General features: G+C 40.1%; 1 protein-coding gene across 3 annotated transcripts in view; it reads right to left on the bottom strand.

Moving 5' to 3' along the window:
* The window catches only part of TSPAN8 (tetraspanin 8), a 68,174-nt gene that overhangs the window by 33,622 nt on the left and 12,375 nt on the right, over positions 1–22,177 (bottom strand). Inside the window, exon 1 of one of the 3 annotated variants that reach the window (XM_056569376.1) lies at positions 21,981–22,072. The exons of 1 other annotated variant lie outside the window; for it this stretch is intronic. In XM_056569376.1, coding sequence (XP_056425351.1) covers positions 21,981–22,040 — 60 coding nt within the window. In that variant the 5' untranslated portion in view covers positions 22,041–22,072. Of the gene's footprint in view, positions 1–8,969; positions 9,099–21,980; positions 22,073–22,177 lie in introns of those variants that run through there. One more of the 3 variants, XM_056569377.1, reaches the window with a different exon arrangement.

Genomic DNA, 22,177 nt, shown 5'->3' with positions numbered 1-22,177 from the left:
CCACATTAGTTGCAGTATAGTTCCCCCACATTAGGTGCAGTATAGTTCCCCCACAGTAGGTGCAGTATAGCTCTCCACATTAGGTGCCTTATAGTTCCCCCACATTAGGTACCAAATAGTTCCCCACATTAGGTGCAGTATAGTTCCCCCACATTAGGTGCAGTATAGCTCTCCACATTAGGTGCAGTATAGCTCTCCACATTAGGTTGGCAGTAAAGTTCCCCACATTAGGTGCAGTATGTTCCCCCACAGACATACAGCCTCCAGCCATATACAGTGTATGGCTGGAGGCTGTATGTCTGTGTACTGCCCCACTTCAGTGTTCCGACCACCACTCCGGGGTCACGATCTACTGCTATGGCCTATAGACCAAAGCAGTAGGTCCAGGGACCGGAGGAGTGGTGGTCGGAACACTGAAGATGACGTACAACATATAGGCAACTTACCATGCGCGCGCGCGTCCTCTTCCTCGCTGCTCTGCTCCGCTCTGCTGTTGCTATGAGCGCACGCACGGGACATCAGCATTAAAGTTAACGCAGGGGGGCCGCCGCAGAGAGGTAACGAGATATCCTTGTGTCCCGAAAAGATCTTTCGGGACACAGGGATGTCCAGAATGTGACGGCTGCTTAGTGGTGCCCGGGGATCCACCCCGGGCTTGATTAGGATGTGCGAGCTGTGTCGACTGCCCGGCGCCCCATGTTGCTATGGCTCCCTGTGTGGCCGCACAGCTCGCACACCCCTTAGGCCGGCCCTGCTAGTAATGCCCCTGCTAAAACTCAAAGTAAATGTGATGCAAATCATGTTTTTGGCCAAAATGATGCCAGTATTCTGTCATATTTGCAACAGTAAATCTGGGCTTGTAACCAAGCATTTTAGTTTTAATGGTATCAAATAAAATAAAATATGGCATCAAGCCAAGACACTGATATCACAGCAAGAATATAACATATTTAGTAGGCATACATTTGTTTTATTATCCATAATAATACCCAAGAGTTTACCATGGTATAAGTATTTGCATTTCACAAACCTTGGTTTACAAGGTTATCAGAAGTCTTATTGTAAATTCGGTGACAGTTTAGTAGATCCAAGAGTAAGCATTCCTAAATAATAGCATGCCAAAATTATCCAGCCTTTCTTTATGCACATGTTCATACTGAGAATATGAATTAACTGTATTTGTCACAAAGATAATGGCTGACAATGATTAGGAATTAATGCACATAAGGACACTTGGGATCCATATGAAAGGATCTTGAATAACAGGTTAAAATACACTATGCTGAATCTCTATGTATCTCCATATGATTGTATATTTTTTTCCTTAGTCTATTGGATTTAGAGTCCCTGCACATATATAAGTCCCAATTTTAATTTCAGAATCACAAATGCCCAAAGTGCACAAAAACCCCTCCTTATAGCCCCCCAACTAAAACATAACTTTAATTAGCACATTAGCCCTGACCTCTGAGGAAGCTCTATGTAGAAAAACACGTCAGGAGGGCTAGTGTATTTGATATTTTAATCATTATTGCTGGAGGGTGGCAGGTGCACTGCAGGCACTAGCTGTTACAGCTTTCATGTGTGTGTTTATAATATTGTTATAGTGCAACTGTTACTAATTTTTCCCCCACCAGACTATTCCCAATCTAGTACTGATCTAGAGAAAGGAAGGAAGGCGCCTCATGTGCGGGATCAGTAGATCTTGCAGGTGGGGGTAGGGGAAGGTGATTCCCAAGCCGCTTACCGAAGTTGGTTGTGCGCCCACACACAACAAGGTTAGGAGCAGAAGAGATATGAAGGCAGGTTCACTGCAGCCCTCCTGGATAGGTGTAGAATCAAAGGCGAATGACCAGGGAGTCAGGAGTTTGTCTGGCGCAGAGAGGAACCATCCGACAGCCAAGTAAAATCAATGGATTTATTAGATGCAACGCGTTTCGCTGCGCATGCGCAGCTTCATCAGGCATGACAAGGGGAGGCTGGTAACAGGTATATATACCTCCAGGAATTAACCATTAGAGTGCTTTTTAAAAAGAGTTGTTACATAGAATTACATATCCATATGACAATGTATGAAAAAAATATATAAATAAATATAAACAGAAATCACAAAAATAGTAATAAGACAGCAATATGAAAACACAATGCAATCTTATAAACATATGTATATAAATGTATATAATATAATATAATTATAATTATCGCATGTGATGTGAATGTAACACCACAAGCGACTCAAGAAATCGCACCGCTAAATCGCCGGTGCGGCATTCAACAACACAAGTTGGAAATTATTTCAAAAAATATATATGATATAAAGAATCATGTCAATTGATTCAAGAGATAGAAAAATTATTATTTAATTGTATATCGCTACCTTATTAAAAAAAATTATAAAATAGTAAAAAATAAATGACAGTGCGATAAACCAAACCGCAACTGATCAAAAAGGAAAAGTATGAACACTACTTAGAGAATAAAATGAACTCAATTAACTAATGCGGTATTGAATACAGCAACCGGCGAAAACGCAGGGTGTGAATATTCGTACAAGAATCCAGATTAACAAACAATAAATAAATTAAAAATACAAAGATGTTTATATGTAAAAAAGAAAGAAAAATAAACAAAACTTAGATAATAAAACATAAGAAATAAATAAATACACCGTGGGGCGCTCCAGGGTGAACAGTACAGAAGGAACAAAGAAAAAATCAAGGTATAATATTTTCGAAATTAATCCATATGGAGAGATGGGAAATTTTTAAATCCCAAATTATCAAATTATTTAACTGTATCGATACATTCATTAAAACCTTGAGGGTGCAAAGTATGTAGTTTGTGAATCCAAAAGGATTCGCGATTGTTCAATCTTTGTATTCTATTAGGTAAATGAATGGGGATAGTTTCTAAAATAATTAATTTTAAAGATTCAGTGTTTTTTTGATGATAAAGAGTGAAGTGACGGGAAAGGCTATGCAACAAAAAAACATGTTTTATGTTCCATCTGTGTTTGTTCATCCTGGAGCGCACCGTTTGTGTGGTACGGCCAACGTATTGGCGATCGCAACCACAGGTTAATAAATAAATAGCAAAAGTGGTGTCGCAATTTAGTGAATCCTTAATTTTAAATGTTTGTTGTGTAAAAAAGGAAGAAAAAGTATCAGTTTGGATAATCCATTCACAACAGAGGCAGCGACTTTTTTTACAAGGAAAACAATATGGTTTAATAGAACAGGAATTCTGTGGTGTACGATATTCGGAAAATCTGCTGGGGGCTAATAAATTGCTGAGATTTTTGGAACGTCTGTAGGTGACATTAGGGACTGGGGGAATTAATTGGTTTAGAATTTTATCATTTTGAATAATGGGCCAATTTTTAGTTAATATTTTTCTAATATTAGATGCCTCAATATTGAAATTCGTAACAAAATTGTATCTAAAGGGGTTATGAAGCTGATTAGAACTGGATTTTTTAGAAATAGATGTAACCAAATCAGATTGTTTCTTATCTTTCCCCTTCATATATGCCTTAGTAAGAAGCGATTTAGGATAGCCCTTTTGTATAAAACGTTGTTTTAAAACCTCAGCTTGAGAGATAAAATCTGAATCAGAGGTGCAATTTCTACGAATTCGTAAATATTGGCCGAATGGCACCCCTCTTAGCCAGCTTGGATAATGTGCACTGTCGAACTGTAAAAAGCTGTTAATATCGACAGATTTGAAAAAAGTCTTCGTAGAAATAGTGCCATCGACTGTTTTGTGGATGTCAAGGTCTGAAAATTGGATGGAATTTTCTGCATAATGCATGGTAAATTTTATACCCCATGTGTTAGTATTCAACTCTTGTACAAAGAGGTCAGCTTCATGTTTGGTACCTACCCAGATCAAAAAAAGGTCGTCTATATAACGACGAAAGAAAAAAACGGACTTAAAATACAGGGACTGTGCCATGACAAGGGACTCGAATCGCCCCATGAACAAATTAGCGTAACTAGGGGCGAATCGAGTCCCCATGGCACCGCCCCTATTCTGCCGATAAATAGTATGATTGAATTCAAAAACATTATTGAGAAGAATAAATCTAATAGACTCCAGTAAAAATTCTGACTGACTGGGGTTAAGTGAGGGGTCCTCTTGTAAAAAATGTTTAATTGCAGGAACACCTAAATCAGTGGAGATGTTAGAATAAAGGGAGCACACATCCAAGGTAAGAAAACTATAATAAGGGGGTAGGGATAGAGCATGTAATTCAGAAATAAGTTGGGCTGAATCTCTCAGATAAGATGGTAATTGTAAAACAAAGGGTTGAAGAAATAGATCTATAAAGTGAGAAAGGTTTGCAATAATCGAACCAATACCTGAAATAATAGGTCTACCAGGGGGATTGGTTAAACATTTATGTAATTTAGGTAGATAATAAAAAATAGGTAAATTATAATTTTTAATATTGAGAAATGTGTGCTCCCTTTTATCCAACAATTGTTTTTCTGTAGCTCCACCTATAAGCAAACAATACTGTGAAAAAATATGAGGGGAAGGGTCATAAGAAAGCGGAGTATAATATTCAAGGTCTGATAAAATTCTAAGGGCTTCATTTTTATAATCAGCCCTATTCAAAACAGCAACCCCCCCACCTTTATCTGCAGGGCGAACAATAATAGATTTATTGTTCTGTATGGATTTAATTGCAATTCTCTCAGCAGAAGTTAGATTATCATTTTCCTTAAAAATAACAGATTTATCACATAAATTTGAAAAATCCTGCATGACCATATGATAAAAAGTCTCAAGATGGCTGCCACGATTATGTAGAGGGTAAAACGAAGATTTGGGTTTTACTGGTACATGACGAGCTGGAGTCATGTCAACTAGTGTGGTAACAGGAGTTGAAGTGTTAGCAATATTAGAATTATGAACTCCCAAATTCGAAATTTGGGGGGTATTAGTAGTTTGATGGTCCGATCTGTTCTGGATAAAGAAGTGGCGGCTCAATGTTAATCTACGAATAAAATCGTTTAGATCTAAAAATAACTGAAAATCGTTCGGACGTGCAGCAGGACAAAAAGACAGCCCTTTCGCAAGTAAATTAGTTTCATTTTCGGAAAGTATATAACTAGATAAATTGAAAATTTTTATAATTTCTTTTTTTGTTATTAATTTTTCTGTCTTTGAGATAATTGTAGAGGTGGGTTGGCGTTTTCTCTGACCTCCTCTGCAACCTCTGGGTTTTCCTTTCTTTTTATAGATTGTGTTCGATTTGATGTCTTTATGAGGGGGTAATACTGGGTGATCGTGCGTAAGCGTACATCCAAATTGACATTGCACGCTAGAGTGGCATCTGTAGTGAGAGGGCAATTGTAAAAAGAAGATGAGGAGGTGGAAGCAGGAGTAGAACTCCCTGGGGTGTCAAGCGTGTCATATTGTGAGCTATCAATGAGTGTGGAACTCATGTCAGACATAGAAACCTCGTGCACCGTGAGAAGGGAGGGATCAATGGAGCAGTCGAGAGAATTACAAGGCTGCCCAACATAGAGACCCCCCTCTGCCCCGGAACCCGGGTCCAACCCATGACAAGGATCCAAAAAAGTGAGAGGAGGAAGCAAAGGACAGACCATGTTAGGTGCTGGTCTGTCTAGTGATGAGAGAGTATTAGTGATAGTGTTGTTAAGCACATTAGTGTTAGAATTAGCAGGGGTAATACATGTACTGGTAATAATTTTTTGGTTACAACTTGCATTGGTATTAGCAGTAGGCATAAAGGATTTATTCGCTGATGATTTGGTTTCAGAAGTAATATGATTTTTCTTGTTATTAGAATTTTTTGAATTAGACTGTTGGGAATTGTTACGAGCTGAATTTACTATAGTTCTGCTACGTTAGAATTTTTTGTCAGTCCCCAAGGGAGTGACAGACGATGTTTTAAGAACAGAATTAATTGGGTATTCCTGTTTTTTAGAGGATAAAGTGTTATTAGACATTTGTTTCTGAGGATTATATCTTGGCCATTTATGTATTTGGCCACACATGTAATCCTGTTTGTCACGATTAAACTTATGTACTTTTTTATTTATGGTTTCTATCTCCAATTTTTGTAATCTATTAGATAGGAGTCCTTCAAGTTTATGATATTCAGAATAACCCGAAAAGGCTGCCAGAGTATTTTTAATGGACCTAGCTTTGTCCCGATAATAGAGGACTAATGTATTTCTTTTGTCCAGGAGACGAGTGACAAGTCCCCTAGAACAATTTTCCGTAAATTCATCCCACTCTTTAGTAAAAAGAGGATCCTCAGGAAAGGAGGATTCAAAGGGTAATCTCAGACCCCTCGGGGTGAAACTATCATTAAGATATCTACCCAAATTACATAAATGTTTAACCAATCCCCCTGGTAGACCTATTATTTCAGGTATTGGTTCGATTACTGCAAACCTTTCTCACTTTATAGATCTATTTCTTCAACCCTTTGTTTTACAATTACCATCTTATCTGAGAGATTCAGCCCAACTTATTTCTGAATTACATGCTCTATCCCTACCCCCTTATTATAGTTTTCTTACCTTGGATGTGTGCTCCCTTTATTCTAACATCTCCACTGATTTAGGTGTTCCTGCAATTAAACATTTTTTACAAGAGGACCCCTCACTTAACCCCAGTCAGTCAGAATTTTTACTGGAGTCTATTAGATTTATTCTTCTCAATAATGTTTTTGAATTCAATCATACTATTTATCGGCAGAATAGGAGCTGTGCCATGGGGACTCGATTCGCCCCTAGTTACGCTAATTTGTTCATGGGGCGATTCGAGTCCCTTGTCATGGCACAGTCCCTGTATTTTAAGTCCGTTTTTTTCTTTCGTCGTTATATAGACGACCTTTTTTTGATCTGGGTAGGTACCAAACATGAAGCTGACCTCTTTGTACAAGAGTTGAATACTAACACATGGGGTATAAAATTTACCATGCATTATGCAGAAAATTCCATCCAATTTTCAGACCTTGACATCCACAAAACAGTCGATGGCACTATTTCTACGAAGACTTTTTTCAAATCTGTCGATATTAACAGCTTTTTACAGTTCGACAGTGCACATTATCCAAGCTGGCTAAGAGGGGTGCCATTCGGCCAATATTTACGAATTCGTAGAAATTGCACCTCTGATTCAGATTTTATCTCTCAAGCTGAGGTTTTAAAACAACGTTTTATACAAAAGGGCTATCCTAAATCGCTTCTTACTAAGGCATATATGAAGGTGAAAGATAAGAAACAATCTGATTTGGTTACATCTATTTCTAAAAAATCCAGTTCTAATCAGCTTCATAACCCCTTTAGATACAATTTTGTTACGAATTTCAATATTGAGGCATCTAATATTAGAAAAATATTAACTAAAAATTGGCCCATTATTCAAAATGATAAAATTCTAAACCAATTAATTCCCCCAGTCCCTAATGTCACCTACAGATGTCCCAAAAATCTCAGCAATTTATTAGCCCCAGCAGATTTTCCGAATATCGTACACCACAGAATTCCTGTTCTATTAAACCATATTGTTTTCCTTGTAAAAAAAGTCGCTGCCTCTGTTGTGAATGGATTATCCAAACTGATACTTTTTCTTCCTTTTTTACACAACAAACATTTAAAATTAAGGATTCACTAAATTGCGACACCACTTTTGCTATTTATTTATTAACCTGTGGTTGCGATCGCCAATACGTTGGCCGTACCACACAAACGGTGCGCTCCAGGATGAACAAACACAGATGGAACATAAAACATGGTTTTTTGTTGCATAGCCTTTCCCGTCACTTCACTATTTATCATCAAAAAAACACTGAATCTTTAAAATTAATTATTTTAGAAACTATCCCCATTCATTTACCTAATAGAATACAAAGATTGAACAATCGCGAATCCTTTTGGATTCACAAACTACATACTTTGCACCCTCAAGGTTTTAATGAATGTATCGATACAGTTAAATAATTTGATAATTTGGGATTAAAAAATTTCCCATCTCTCCATATGGATTAATTTCGAAAATATTATACCTTGATTTTTTCTTTGTTCCTTCTGTACTGTTCACCCTGGAGTGCCCCACGGTGTATTTATTTATTTCTTATGTTTTATTATCTAAGTTTTGTTTATTTTTCTTTCTTTTTTACATATAAACATCTTTGTATTTTTAATTTATTTATTGTTTGTTAATCTGGATTCTTGTACGAATATTCACACCCTGCGTTTTCGCCGGTTGCTGTATTCAATACCGCATTAGTTAATTGAGTTCATTTTATTCTCTAAGTAGTGTTCATACTTTTCCTTTTTGATCAGTTGCGGTTTGGTTTATCGCACTGTCATTTATTTTTTACTATTTTATAATTTTTTTTAATAAGGTAGCGATATACAATTAAATAATAATTTTTCTATCTCTTGAATCAATTGACATGATTCTTTATATCATATATATTTTTTGAAATAATTTCCAACTTGTGTTGTTGAATGCTGCACCGGCGATTTAGCGGTGCGATTTCTTGAGTCGCTTGTGGTGTTACATTCACATCACATGCGATAATTATAATTATATTATATTATATACATTTATATACATATGTTTATAAGATTGCATTGTGTTTTCATATTGCTGTCTTATTACTATTTTTGTGATTTCTGTTTATATTTATTTATATATTTTTTTCATACATTGTCATATGGATATGTAATTCTATGTAACAACTCTTTTTAAAAAGCACTCTAATGGTTAATTCCTGGAGGTATATATACCTGTTACCAGCCTCCCCTTGTCATGCCTGATGAAGCTGCGCATGCGCAGCGAAACGCGTTGCATCTAATAAATCCATTGATTTTACTTGGCTGTCGGATGGTTCCTCTCTGCGCCAGACAAACTCCTGACTCCCTGGTCATTCGCCTTTGAATCTAGTACTGATGTCATAAAACTAAATACAGCCATACCTTTGGCTGTGCTTGTTTATCTATTTTCATGTTTAAAATCTTTATTTTCTGCAGTCACACGCAGTCAGATAGGTGTGGCTTGGGGTTCGCAAAGCCCCGCCGCTGCTATGCCTATACTCTCTGTCAGCGCTGGGACCACGGTGTAAGACGACACAACTGTACATAGCGCATGCGCCTCTGCTGGCTCTAGCACACTTGAATTGAAACAATGACCACTCGCTCCCTCCCTCTGCAAGCGCTCGCTCCTGCCATCTGACTCCTCCGTGCCCCCAGGGGTGCATGCGCTGTGGACTGCTGTGTCTTATTACACCACTGTCCTAATGCTGACAGAGAGGTGTAGCAGCAGCATTGGGGCTTTGCGAACCCCAAGCCACACCTATCTGACTGTGGGTGACCGCAGAAAATAAAGATTTTAAACATGAAAAAAGATGATCAAGTCCAGCCAAAGGTATGGCTGTATTTAGTTTTTAGTGTTGGTCGCGAATATTCTTAATGCAAATTTTATTTGCGAATATCGCATATTCGCGAATATAGCACTATATATTCGCAATTACGAATATTAGTTTTTTTTTTTACTTTTTTTTTTCACAGTACACATCACAGTGATCATCCCTCTCTGCTTCCAGCTTGTGTGGTGTAAAGAATGCTCTAATATTACTGTGTGAGATTGTTGCGCAAATTTTTGCATATGTGAAAATGTGCATATGCTAATTTTCACATATGCAAATTTTTGCTTATGCTAATTTTTGTATATGCTAATATTCGCATATGTGACTTTTCGCATATGTGAAAATAAAACGCGAATATTACGAATATGCAAATTTTACGAATATATGATGAATATTACTCCATATATTCGCGAAATATCGCAAATTCGAATATGGCCTATGCCGCTCAACACTATTAGTTTTAGGATATCAGTACTATATTGGGAGTAGTCTGGGGTGTTAGAAATTAGTGACAGTTGCGCTTTAAATTCTCTTTGGCAATATAGGTGTTTTTAACATTGCACTTCATAAAGTTTCCTTTCATTTTCATTTGTACACGGTAAAAGTTATGTTTTAGTTGGGAGCTATAAGGAGATGTTTTTGAGCCCTTTGGGTATTTGTGATTCTGGTATTGATAAAGCCTTGACTCTTTTCTTATTAAATTTCCTCACTGAATTTCCTCTACTTCTCCATGCAAAACCCATGGAACGCAAGTAATTTGAAACAGATATAAAGGGCTACTCAGCTGAAAAACATATTATCCCCTATCCAAAGGTGTCAATGTATGGTGTCAATAAAGTAAATTACTAATTTAAAGGGGTACTCTGGCCCTAATACTGTACATCTTATCCCCTATCCCTTAAATAAGATGTCTGATCGTGGAGGTCCTGCGCTGGAGGCTCCGGGTGTGCAGTGTGATGACCACGGGGCCACAGTATCGTGATGTCACAACTCAGTCCCTGTGTGATGTCACGGCCCACCCCCTCAATGCAAGTCTATGGGAGGGGGCGTGACAGATCTTCCATCATCAGCTGAGCAGTCTGACTTGTAGGTGTGATGTCATTTCACACTCTCTAAAGGCAGTCTGTTTCCCTCTCCTCCTGTCTGCTTCAGGAGAGACCATTGATGTGAAGAGGGGAGCTCAAATTATTAGATTTTAAGAAACCAGGAAGACTTTCTCAGATAAATCAGCAGTGAGCCTGTTCTGAGGAAATCTACTGTAACTGAGAAGGTCTTCCTTCTGCCTTAAAATCTAATGAGCAGTAAGATGAGCTTCCCCCTTCACATTACTGGTCTTTCCTTGAGCACTCAGGAGGGGAGAGTGAGGCAAGTACGGGAGCTCTGAGTGGAACGTGATTTCACAGCTGCAAGGGAGAGAACAGAGCTGATATGGAGAGATCTCTACACTATGCCTAATAAGATTATATTAGTAAGTTGCTTTATTATTCTTTTTGACACCATACACAGGTTGTTTCTTTCACTAGACAACCTCTTTAACCCCTTAACGACCACGGACGTAAATGTACGTCCTGGTTTGGCGGTACTTCGCACACCAGGACATACATTTATGTTGTGTGTATGACCACGAGCATCGGAACAGTGCTCGCGTCAGCAGCCGGGGACCCACCCGTAATGGCTGACATCCGCGATAGCACGGATGTCCGCCATTAACTCCTCAGATGCCGTGATCAATACAGAACACGGCATCTGCGGCAATGCGGTACTTTAAATGGATGATCAGATTGCCAGCAGTGCTGCTGCGGCGATCCGATCATCCAGCATGGCGGACGTAAGTCCCCTCATCTCGCTCTGGCCATCTCCCGGGGTCTTCTGCTCTGGTCTGAGATCGAGCTGACCAGAGCAGAAGATCATAGATAATACTGATCAGTGATATGTCCTATGCATAGCACTGAACAGTTTTAGCAATCAAATGATTGCTATAGATAGTCCCCTATGGCGACATAAAAAGTGTAAAAAAAAGTTGAAAAAAGTAAAAAAAAAAAAGTAAAAAAAAAAAGTTAAAAATCCCCTCCCCCAATAAAAATGAAAATTGTCAGTTTTTCCCATTTTACCCCCAAAAGGCGTAAAGAATTTATTTCATAAACATATTTGGTATCGCCGAGTGTGTAAATGTTTGATCGATCAAAATATAATGTTAATGATCCCGTACGGCGAACGGCATAAACGTAAAAAAAAAAAATCCATTTGTCACATTATATTCCCCAAAAAATGTATAAAAAAATTATCTAAAAGTTTTATATATGCAAATGTAGTATCAATTAAAAGTACAGATGATGGTGCAAAAAATGAGCCCTCATACCACCCTATATACAGAAAAATTTAAAGTTATAGGTGGTCAAAATAGGGCAATTTTAGATTACTGATTTTGTACAAAAAGTTTTAGATTTTTGTAAAGTGGTACAAGAATATAAAAGTATCTTGCCATGGGTATCATTTTAATGGTATTGACCCACAGAATAAAGAACACATGTCATTTCTACTGTAAAGTGTACAGTGGGAAAACAAAACCCTCCAAAATGTGCAAAATTGTGGTTTTCATTTAAATTTCCTCCCTAAAAAAATATTTTTTTGGGTTCGCCGTACATTTTATGGTAAAATGAGAGGATTCATTACAAATGACAATTGGTCATGCAAAAAACAAGCCCTTATATGGGTCTGTAGATGGAAATATAATATGGAGGGATCCACCAAATGGAAAAGGATTTAGGCAAACTAGAAGAATGGTCAGAACTCTGGCAACTGAAATTTAATGTGGATAAGTGCAAGATAATGCACCTGGGGCGTAAAAACCCTCAGGCAGAATATAGATTATTTGACACAGCCCTGACCTCAGTATCTGAGGAAAGGGATTTAGGAGTAATTATTTCAGAAGACTTAAAGGTAGGAAGACAATGTAATAGAGCAGCAGGAAACGCTAGCAGAATGCTTGAATGTATAGGGAGAGGTATAAGCAGTAGAAAGAGAGAAGTGCTCATGCCTCTGTACAGAACTCTGGTGAGACCTCAATTGGTGTATTGTGCGTAGTACTGGAGGCCGTATCTCCAGAAGGATATAGATACTCTAGAGAGAGTTCAAAGAAGAGCTACTAAACTAGTACATGGATTGCAGGATAAAACTTACCAGGGAAGGTTAAAGGACCTTAACATGTATAGCTTGGAAGAAAGAAGAGACAGAAGGGATATCATAGAGACTTTTAAATAGATAAAGGGAATCAACACGGTAAAGGAGGAGAGCATATTTAAAAGAAGAAAAACTACCACAAGAGGACAGTTTTAAATTAGAGGGGCAAAGGTTTAAAAGTAATATCAGGAAGTATTACTTTACTGAGAGAGTAGTGGATGCATGGAATAGCCCTCCTGCAGAAGTGGTCGCTGCAAATACAGTGAAGGAGTTTAAACATGTATGGGATAAGCATAAGACTATCCTTCATATAAGATAGGGCCAGGGACTACTCATAGTATTCAGATTATTGGGCAGACTGGATGGGCCAAATGGTTCTTATCTGCCGACACATTCTATGTTAAAGGAGTTATGGATTTTAGAAGGCGAGGTGGAAAAAACAAAAATGCAAAAATAAAATTTGCCCTGTCCTTAATGTGAAAATGGGCTTGGTCCTTAAGGGGTTAAAAACAAAGCTTGTTCCGTGTATGTCTCTGGATGTCCAATAAATCTAAGACATTTGTCTGTTAAAAGTCTTAAGTGTTGCCTACTTTTTCCTGCCAGCTATATTGATCTCTATTGACATAAAAGGGGAATCTGTCTACTGATATTTTAGTGGTGGGGGGAGGGAAGATTTACTTAATTGAAACCTAATAGAGATACAGTAGTAATATTAAGTTAACCAGGTGACAAAAAAAAACCTGTCTTCTAAGAGTTTACAGCTGATATCTGTTACAGAAAGTGAATAGAAGACTCGTATGAAGCACAAACATTTAGGGCCCAGCTAAATTTTTATTATTGGACTGGAACAAATAGGGTTTTCCAGTTTATTGTTGGAAAGCGAAACTCCTCATGATCAGTTGTTATTAGCGGACAAGTAAATGGCATTTCCCCAAAGCACTAAAAGGCCATGGGACCCACTGAAATGAATAGGAAGCACATGGAAGTTACAGAGAAATCAGGAACTCCAGCCCCTCTTTTTTCCAGCTCTCCACTCTTACCAGACAAGCCCGTTCATACACAGTGATTCCGATGTTATTCAGCCTGCCACACCTAGTTAGGGTAAAGTGCACTGTTCTCCTTCATTCTTTTTAACTTTATCATCACACATTTATATTTGCTGTATTGTATACATAAAAGATTTGCTTGCTTTTGTACATTGCAGTGACTAAGAAATGGCAATAAAAGTTTTGCTACTTTACATGCCTAACATCAGATAAGCACAACTGCCTGCTGGTATGCCACAATACTATAAGGCAATGCTTCCCAACCAATGTGCCCATGGATAGGGGATAAGATGTCTAGCAACGGAGTACTCTAAGGGAGTCCATCTCCTGTATGATTGGGGGTCCCATGCCACCTTAGTAAATGGCACATCAGTCAGATATGCGATTTAACCCTAGAGGCCTGATCAATATTCATGTAATGTTTCATTATGCATTGAATTATAGAGGTATTCTTCATTGGAAACATTGCTTGTTGGGGAGATTATGGTATCACACATAGGCCCCATATGGCAGTAGAAGAAAAAGCACCTAAGGGTCCATAAACTCATTCAGTGTACTGCCATACTCCGTCCTTGTGCACGAGCCTTAACCCCTTAAGGACGCAGGACGTAAATGTACGTCCTGGTGAGGTGGTACTTAACGCACCAGGACGTACATTTACGTCCTAAGCATAACCGCGGGCATCGGAGCGATGCCCGTGTCATGCGCGGCTGATCCCGGCTGCTGATTGCAGCCAAGGACCCGCCGGCAATGGCCGACGCCCGCGATCTCGTGGGCGTCCGCCATTAACCCCTCAGGTGCCGGGATCAATACAGATCCCGGCATCTGCGGCAGTTCGCGATTTAAATGAACGATCGGATCGCCCGCAGCGCTGGTGCGGGGATCCGATCATTCATAACGCCGCACGGAGGTCCCCTCTCCTTCCTCCGTGCGGCTCCCGGCGTCTCCTGCTCTGGTCTGTGATCGAGCAGACCAGAGCAGGAGATGACCGATAATACTGATCTGTTCTATGTCCTATACATAGAACAGATCAGTATTAGCAATCATGGTATTGCTATGAATAGTCCCCTATGGGGACTATTCAAGTGTAAAAAAAAATGTAAAAAAAATGTAAAAGTTAAAGTTAAAAAAAAGTGAAAAATCCCCTCCCCCAATAAAAAAGTAAAAGTCATTTTTTTCCTATTTTACCCCCAAAAAGCGTAAAAAACTTTTTTTATAGACATATTTGGTATCGCCGCGTGCGTAAATGTCCGAACTATTAAAATAAAATGTTAATGATCCCGTACGGTGAACGGCGTGAACGAAAAAAAAATAAAAAAGTCTAAAATTCCTACTTTTTTAATACATTTTATTAAAAAATAAATTATAAAAAATGTATTAAAAGTTTTTTTAGATGCAAATGTGGTATCAAAAAAAAGTACAGATCATGGCGCAAAAAATGAGCCCCCATACCGCCACTTATACGGAAAAATAAAAAAGTTAGAGGTCATCAAAATAAAGGGATTATAAACGTACTAATTTGGTTAAAAAGTTTGTGATTATTTTTAAGCGCAACAATAATATAAAAGTATATAATAATGGGTATCATTTTAATCGTATTGACCGTCAGAATAAAGAACACATGTAATTTTTTCCATAAATTGTACGGCGTGAAAACAAAACCTTCCAAAATTAGCAAAATTGCGTTTTTCGTTTTAATTTCCCCACAAAAATAGTGTTTTTTGGTTGCGCCATACATTTTATGATACAATGAGTGATGTCATTACAAAGGACAACGGTCACGCAAAAAACAAGCCCTCATACTAGTCTGTGGATGAAAATATAAAAGAGTTATGATTTTTAGAAGGCGAGGAGGAAAAAATGAAAACGTAAAAATTAAATTGTCTGAGTCCTTAAGGCCAAAATGGGTTGAGTCCTTAAGGGGTTAAAGTGTTTTTTTTTTTTTTTAACAAACGAAACTCAGTGCCTATTTAGAGTTCCTTGTGATTGGTGGGAGTCTGCAGCAGTGACCCTCCTCAGTCATTGATCAGCTAAGAAGGCACTTCTTATGTGTCCAGACTGAAAACAGGAGCAATGAGACTAGCACCACCTAAACAGCATTGGCAGGGCTTGGTAGCAAGTGAGTACATGTGGTTTTACTCACACAACTTAACCTCTTAAGGACATAGGACGTTCTCTAACGTCCCCGCTACCTGGGCTTTAATGCCCAAGGACGTTGGAGAACGTCCTGTTGTATTTCCGGTCTCTGCCGCTCGCCGGGCAGAGATCGGAAGTGGATGCCTGCTGAAATCCTTCAGCAGGCATCCAGGGCAAACGCCGAGGGGGGCCATGTAGGCCCCCCATGTCGGCGATCGCCGCAAATCGCAAGGGAAATCGCCCTTTCGATCTGCGGCGATACCGGGCTGATCGGGTCTCTGGGACCCGACCGCCTGGAAATTTTGCATGATCCCGGCTATCACAGAAAGCCAGGACCATGCTGAAGACTAGGAGCGAGGTGGCAAGCCTGCCACCTCCTCCAATCCCCTGCGATCCGTCGGTTAACTAACTGACCAATCGCAAGGGGGGGGGGGGCGGTTACTTCCTCCCGTCCTGCCCGGCCCCTTGAAGTCCGGAGAGGACGGGAGGAAGACCGGAGGACGTGGCGGGGGACGGAGGAGTGCTGGGGACCGGCCCCGGTACTTACCTCGTCCCTGAAGACCCGGATCCCGGCGACGGAGACGGCGGCAGCGGCGACAGGTGAGTTGATCTTCAGCTGCGGTCGGCCCTTTACAGCAATGCACGTCGCCGTAAAGCGACATGCATTGCTGTAATGGGACCCTGTAAACTACAACTCCCAGCATACCCAGACAGCCCTTGGCGTCTGGGCATGCTGGGAGTTGCAGTTTTGCAACATCTGGAGGTCCACAGTTTGGAGACCACTGTGCCCTTCCAGATGTTGCAAAACTACACATCCTCAGCATGCCTTACTGTCCAGGCATGCTGGGAGTTGTAGTTCTGTAACATCTGGCCCTTCAGATGTTGCAGAACTACAACTCCCAGCATGCCTGGACAGTTTTGGCATACTGGGAGTTGTAGTTTTGCAACATCTGGAAGGGCACAGATTGGGAACCACTGTATTAGTGGTCTGCAAACTGTAATCCTCCAGATGTTGCAAAACTACAACTCCAAGCATGCTGGGAGTTGTAGTTCGGCAACATCTGGCTCTAAAGATGTTGCCGAACTACTACTCCCAGCATGCCTTAGAATGCTGGGAGTTGTGGTTTTGCAACAACTGGAGGCACACTGGTTGGGAAACATTGTCTGTTTCCTAACTCAGTGTTTCCCAACCAGTGTGCCTCCAGCTGTTGCAAAACTATAACTACCAGCATGCACTAATAAACTGTGCATGCTGGGAGTTGTAGTTTTGCAACAGCTGGAGGTCCCCCCCCTGTGAATGTACAGGGTACATTCACATGGGCAGGGGGCTTACAGTGAGTATCAGGCTGTAAGTTTGCGATGCAGCAAATTTTGCGCGGCAGCTCAAACTCGCAGCGGGAAACTCGCTGTAATCCCCCGCCCGTGTGACTGTACCCTAAAAACACTACACTACACTAACACAAAATAAAATAAAAAGTAAAAAAACACTACATATACACATACCCCTACACAGCTCCCCTCCCCTTTCAATAAAAATGAAAAACGTCTGGTATGCCACTGTTTCCAAAATGGAGCCTCCAGCTGTTGCAAAACAACAACTCCCAGTATTGCCGGACAGCCATTGACTGTCCAAGCATGCTGGGAGTTTTGCAACAGCTGGAGGCACCCTGTTTGTAGATTACCCCTATGTCCACCCCTATGCAAATCCCTAATTCAGGCCTCAAATGCGCATGGCACTCTCACTTTGGAGCCCTGTCGTATTTCAAGGCAACAGTTTAGGGTCACATATGGGGTATCGCCGTACTCGGGAGAAATTGCCTAACAAATTTTGGGGGTCTTTTTCTCCTTTAACCCCTTATGAAAAGGTGAAGTTGGGGTCTACAACAGCATGTTAGTGTAAAAAAATAAATTTTTTACACTAACACGCTGGTGTTGCCCTATACTGTTCATTTTGACAAGAGGTAAAAGGAAAAAAAGCCCCCCAAAATTTGTAATGCAACTTCTCCCAACTACGGAGATACCCCATAAGAGGGCGCAAAGTGCTCTGGCGGCGCACAACAAGGCCCAGAAGGGAGAGTGCACCATATACATTTGAGGTGATTTGCACAGGGGTGGCTGATTTTTACAGCGGTTTTGACAAACACAAAAAAAAAAACACATGTGACCCCATTATGGAAACTACACCCCTCATGGAATGTAATGAGGGGTGCAGTGAGAATTTACACCCCACTCGTGTCTGACAGATCTTTGGAACAGTGGGCTGTGCAAATTAAACATTTTGTACAGCCCACTGTTCCAAAGATCTGACAGACACCAGTGGGGGGTAAATGCTCACTGTACCCCTTGTTACATTCCTCAAGGGGTCTAGTTTCCAAAATGGTATGCCATGTTGTGGTTATTTTGCTGTCCTGGCACCATAGGGGCTTCCTAAATGCAACATGCCCCCTGAGCAAAATTTGCTCTACAAAAGCCAAATATGACTCCTTCTCTTCTGAGCATTGTAGTTCGCCTGTAGTGCACTTCAGGTCCACTTATGGGGTACCTTCATACTCAGAAGAGATGGGGTTACAAATTTTGGGGGTTCTTTTCTGCTATTAACCCTTGCAAAAATGTGAAATTTGGGGGGAAACACACATTTCAGTGAAACATTTTTTTTTTTTTACATATGCAAAAGTCGTGAATCCCCTGTGGGGTATTAAGGTTCACTATACCCCTTGTTACGTTCCCCAAGGGGTCTAGTTTCTAAAATGGTATGCCATGTGGGGATTTCTTGCTGTTCTGGTACCATAGGGGATTCCTAAATGCAACATGCCCCCCAAAAACCATTTCAGAAAAACGTACTCTCCAAAATCACCTTGTCCCTCCTTCCCTTCTGAGCCCTCTACTGCGCCCGCCGAACACTTTACATGGACATATGAGGTATGTGCTTACTCGAGAGAAATTGGGCTACAAATATAAGTATAAATTTTCTCCTTCTACCCCTTGTAAAAATAAAAAAAATTGGGTCTACAAGAACATGCGATTGTAAAAAATGAAGATTGTGAATTTTCTCCTTCACTTTGCTGCTATTCCTGTGAAACACCTAAAGGGTTAAAATGCTGACTGAATGTCATTTTGAATACTTTTGGGGGTGCAGTTTTTATAATGGGGGTCATTTGTGGGGTATTTCTAATATGAAGACCCTTCAAATCCACTTCAAACCTGAACTGGTCCCTGAAAAATAGTGAGTTTGAAAATTTTGTGAAAAATTGCAAAATTGCTGCTGAACTTTGAAGCCCTCTGGGGTCTTCCAAAAGTAAAATCACATAAATTTTATGGTGCAAACATAAAGTAGACATATTGTACTTGTGAATAAAAAATTTTCTATTTGGAATATCCATTTTCCTTACAAGCAGAGAGCTTCAAAGTTAGAAAAATGCAAAATTTTCAAGAAACGATGCAAGTATCGACAAAATTTTACAAATAACATAAAGTAGAATATGTCAGCCAAAAACAATCTCAGAATCAGAATGATAGGTAAAAGCATCCCAGAATTATTAATGTTTAAAGTGACAGTGGTCAGATGTTCAAAAAATGCTCCGGTCCTAAGGTGTAAAATGGCCTGGTCCTTAAAGGGTTGAAGCTGTTCCGATACTCCCTTTAAAGGGATATTACTGTCTCAATATTTATGGCATATACACGTCTGGGACTCATAGCTATACCCTGACTGAGGGTGCCTTGGGTCAGTCCAGACTAAATTTTTCTGCATTTTACATAAATTCTATTGCCTAAATTAGGGATCGATAATCACGATTTTGGGCATTATCGGTATCGGCAATTACCTTGCCGATAAGCCGATAATGCCCCGTCCCCCGCACCGCCCCCACCGCACCGCGACCGCCCCCACCCCGACCCGCTGCACCGCGACCGCACCGCCACCGCACCGCGACCGCCCCCCCCCAACCCACCGCACCGCGTCGCACCCCCCACCGTAGTGCTTGGCGGGATAAAGGTATGGATTTTTGCCCATACCGCTTTACCGGTCGGGCCCCTCCCTCACCCTCCGAGTCAATAAAAAAAATTAAACTTACCCGTAATGGGGGTGGTCTGGGCCATCCATCCTTTCTGTAGTGTCTGGCGGCATTCCGGGTGGAGGGTGAACCGGTCCGGGCTGTCCTTCTCCGGGGGTCATCTTCTCCACTCCGGGCAGGCTCCGGCCTAGTACGCTGCATCGACGCCGCTACGCTGTGACGTCAGGTGCGTCGCTGCGCACGGGCGTCACTGCACAGCGGCGTCTATGCGGCGTCAGAGCCTGCCCGGAGTGGAGAAGATGACCCCCGGAGAAGAAGGACAGCCCGGACCGGTTCACCCTCCACCCGGAATGCCGCCGGACACTACAGGAAGGAAGGATGACCCGGAACACCCTGACAGGTAGGGGGAGAGAAGCGGGTGGTGGTGGCGGCGGCGGCCTATGGCACCGCAAAAGCCACTGCAGTGCATTGATTTAAAGCGCCCGCTTTAAATCAATGATCTGCAGCGGTGTCGCGGGGGATAAATAGCCGATAGCTTATACCGAAATATCGGTATAAGTTAACGGCTATCGGCCCTAACCTCCACCAATTATCGGTATCGGCCCTAAATAAACGATATCGGACGATCCCTAGCCTAAATACATAAATAGCGTCTATAGAGGGCTACATAAATAGTGCAGTATTAAAAAACACTTGTAGAACTTGTAATGCAGCCAATCCTCTGATATCTTCAGTGGTATTGAGAATACCTGACACAGATTGTTTTCAAACTTTGAAGAATTAATTTAATAGGATATTTGGAGTAAAATGTCAGTTGTATAAAAATACTGAAATGCTATATACTGTAAATGGTACAGTAAACAAAGCCAAAACTCTACCAAATAAAACAAGACATCAAACAAGGCCTCATTCCCATATCAAGTAGGATAGGCTGTAGTATACATCATCACATTATGATTTCTTCTGGGGAACTTCATAGATGCTGAGAATAAAGGGACCAAAATGTTTATTGTTCATGTGACATGTCAAAGGTTTTTTGTTTTTATGACAGGTAAACTTTAAGGAATAAACACGCTTGGCCATGAAATGGTTAAACTACTGACATTGTATCTCATTACAATGTCCCTTATCAAGTAGTGTGATATATTATGCTGCAAGTGACCACTTATTTCTTTAAAGTCAACTTGTTTGCGACAGAAAAAAAATTGTAAAGATCTAAATAACTTTGAATGGATTGATGACTGAAAAAGAGTATCTCCAAAATAGCTGGTCCTGTGAGTATTCTATGTGTGGGTTACTATTTACCAAAAGTCTTACAAGCAAGAACAACTCCCAGACAATTTGATGACAAGAACGATTGGCACTTTATAAGGGAAATCGTAAATAATTATACATACAGTATACATACTTAGAATGCCATGAAGTGCCTAAAATCAAACGTATCTATGTATTTTAGATCAATGCATCATTGTAATTTAAAGTCTTTAAAGAAGTTGACATAAAGATTGTTTTTCCAAAACATTTACAGAACAGAAATAATCCTATGTATTTAAATAGAAAAAAAGCAATTTAATACAAATGTAGCATAAGGGTAGGGTCAAACATTCCATAATTTGCTGCGTATTTACTATTTTTCTATCCATTGACTTACATGGGTAGAATAATATGCAGTTGATTTTGCTAACCATTGACATTAATGAAAGTAAATGTGCAGCAGCAAATACGCAGTAAAATAAAGGCACGTGTGACCCTACCCTAATTGAGTTTCTTTTGTATAGTTAAGATCTGGATGTATACCATGTATGTAATGCGGTACTACAACCATACAGTGAGACCTCTCCAAAAGACCACCTCCTTGAGAAGACCGATATGTAGAAATCAACAGCACTCCAATACATTTTAGTTAATTTATTAGTAAATAATTCACATCAGAATCTTGGTGCGCCTCTACATAATGTATTTATTTCAATAGAGTAGAGTGCACAGTTATATTGACCAGACCAGATTTTCTGCAAAATAATTTATGCTTTTTTTGAGACCACCTCCCTAGAAGAACTTTTAGTTGGTCGTCTCAAAGAGGTTTTACTGTACTTGCTATATTGTTAAACACAGATCTAATACCTCTGCATGTTGTAAGATATTTGTATAAAAAAAAAAAATGAACAAATAGCTTAGTAAATAGTAACTTACCCAGAATAAAAAGTTAAATATGAACATAGAGTACTTCAAACATTTGTTCACTCCTGCCATTTTCACCGCCTGTATTGAAGCTGAACCTCTCAGTGAATTAGACAGCAAAGGCTCGAGTGCTCTATAAAAAGGTGGGGTATGCAAATATAGCACTGAGCTAATTATTAACCATGATATTTAAAGCATGCCACTCTGTG

Source organism: Hyla sarda, chromosome 4 (genome assembly GCF_029499605.1).
Source record: "Hyla sarda isolate aHylSar1 chromosome 4, aHylSar1.hap1, whole genome shotgun sequence".
NCBI classification, from domain to species: Eukaryota; Metazoa; Chordata; class Amphibia; order Anura; family Hylidae; genus Hyla; species Hyla sarda.
This window is presented reverse-complemented; position numbering and strand designations above follow the sequence as displayed.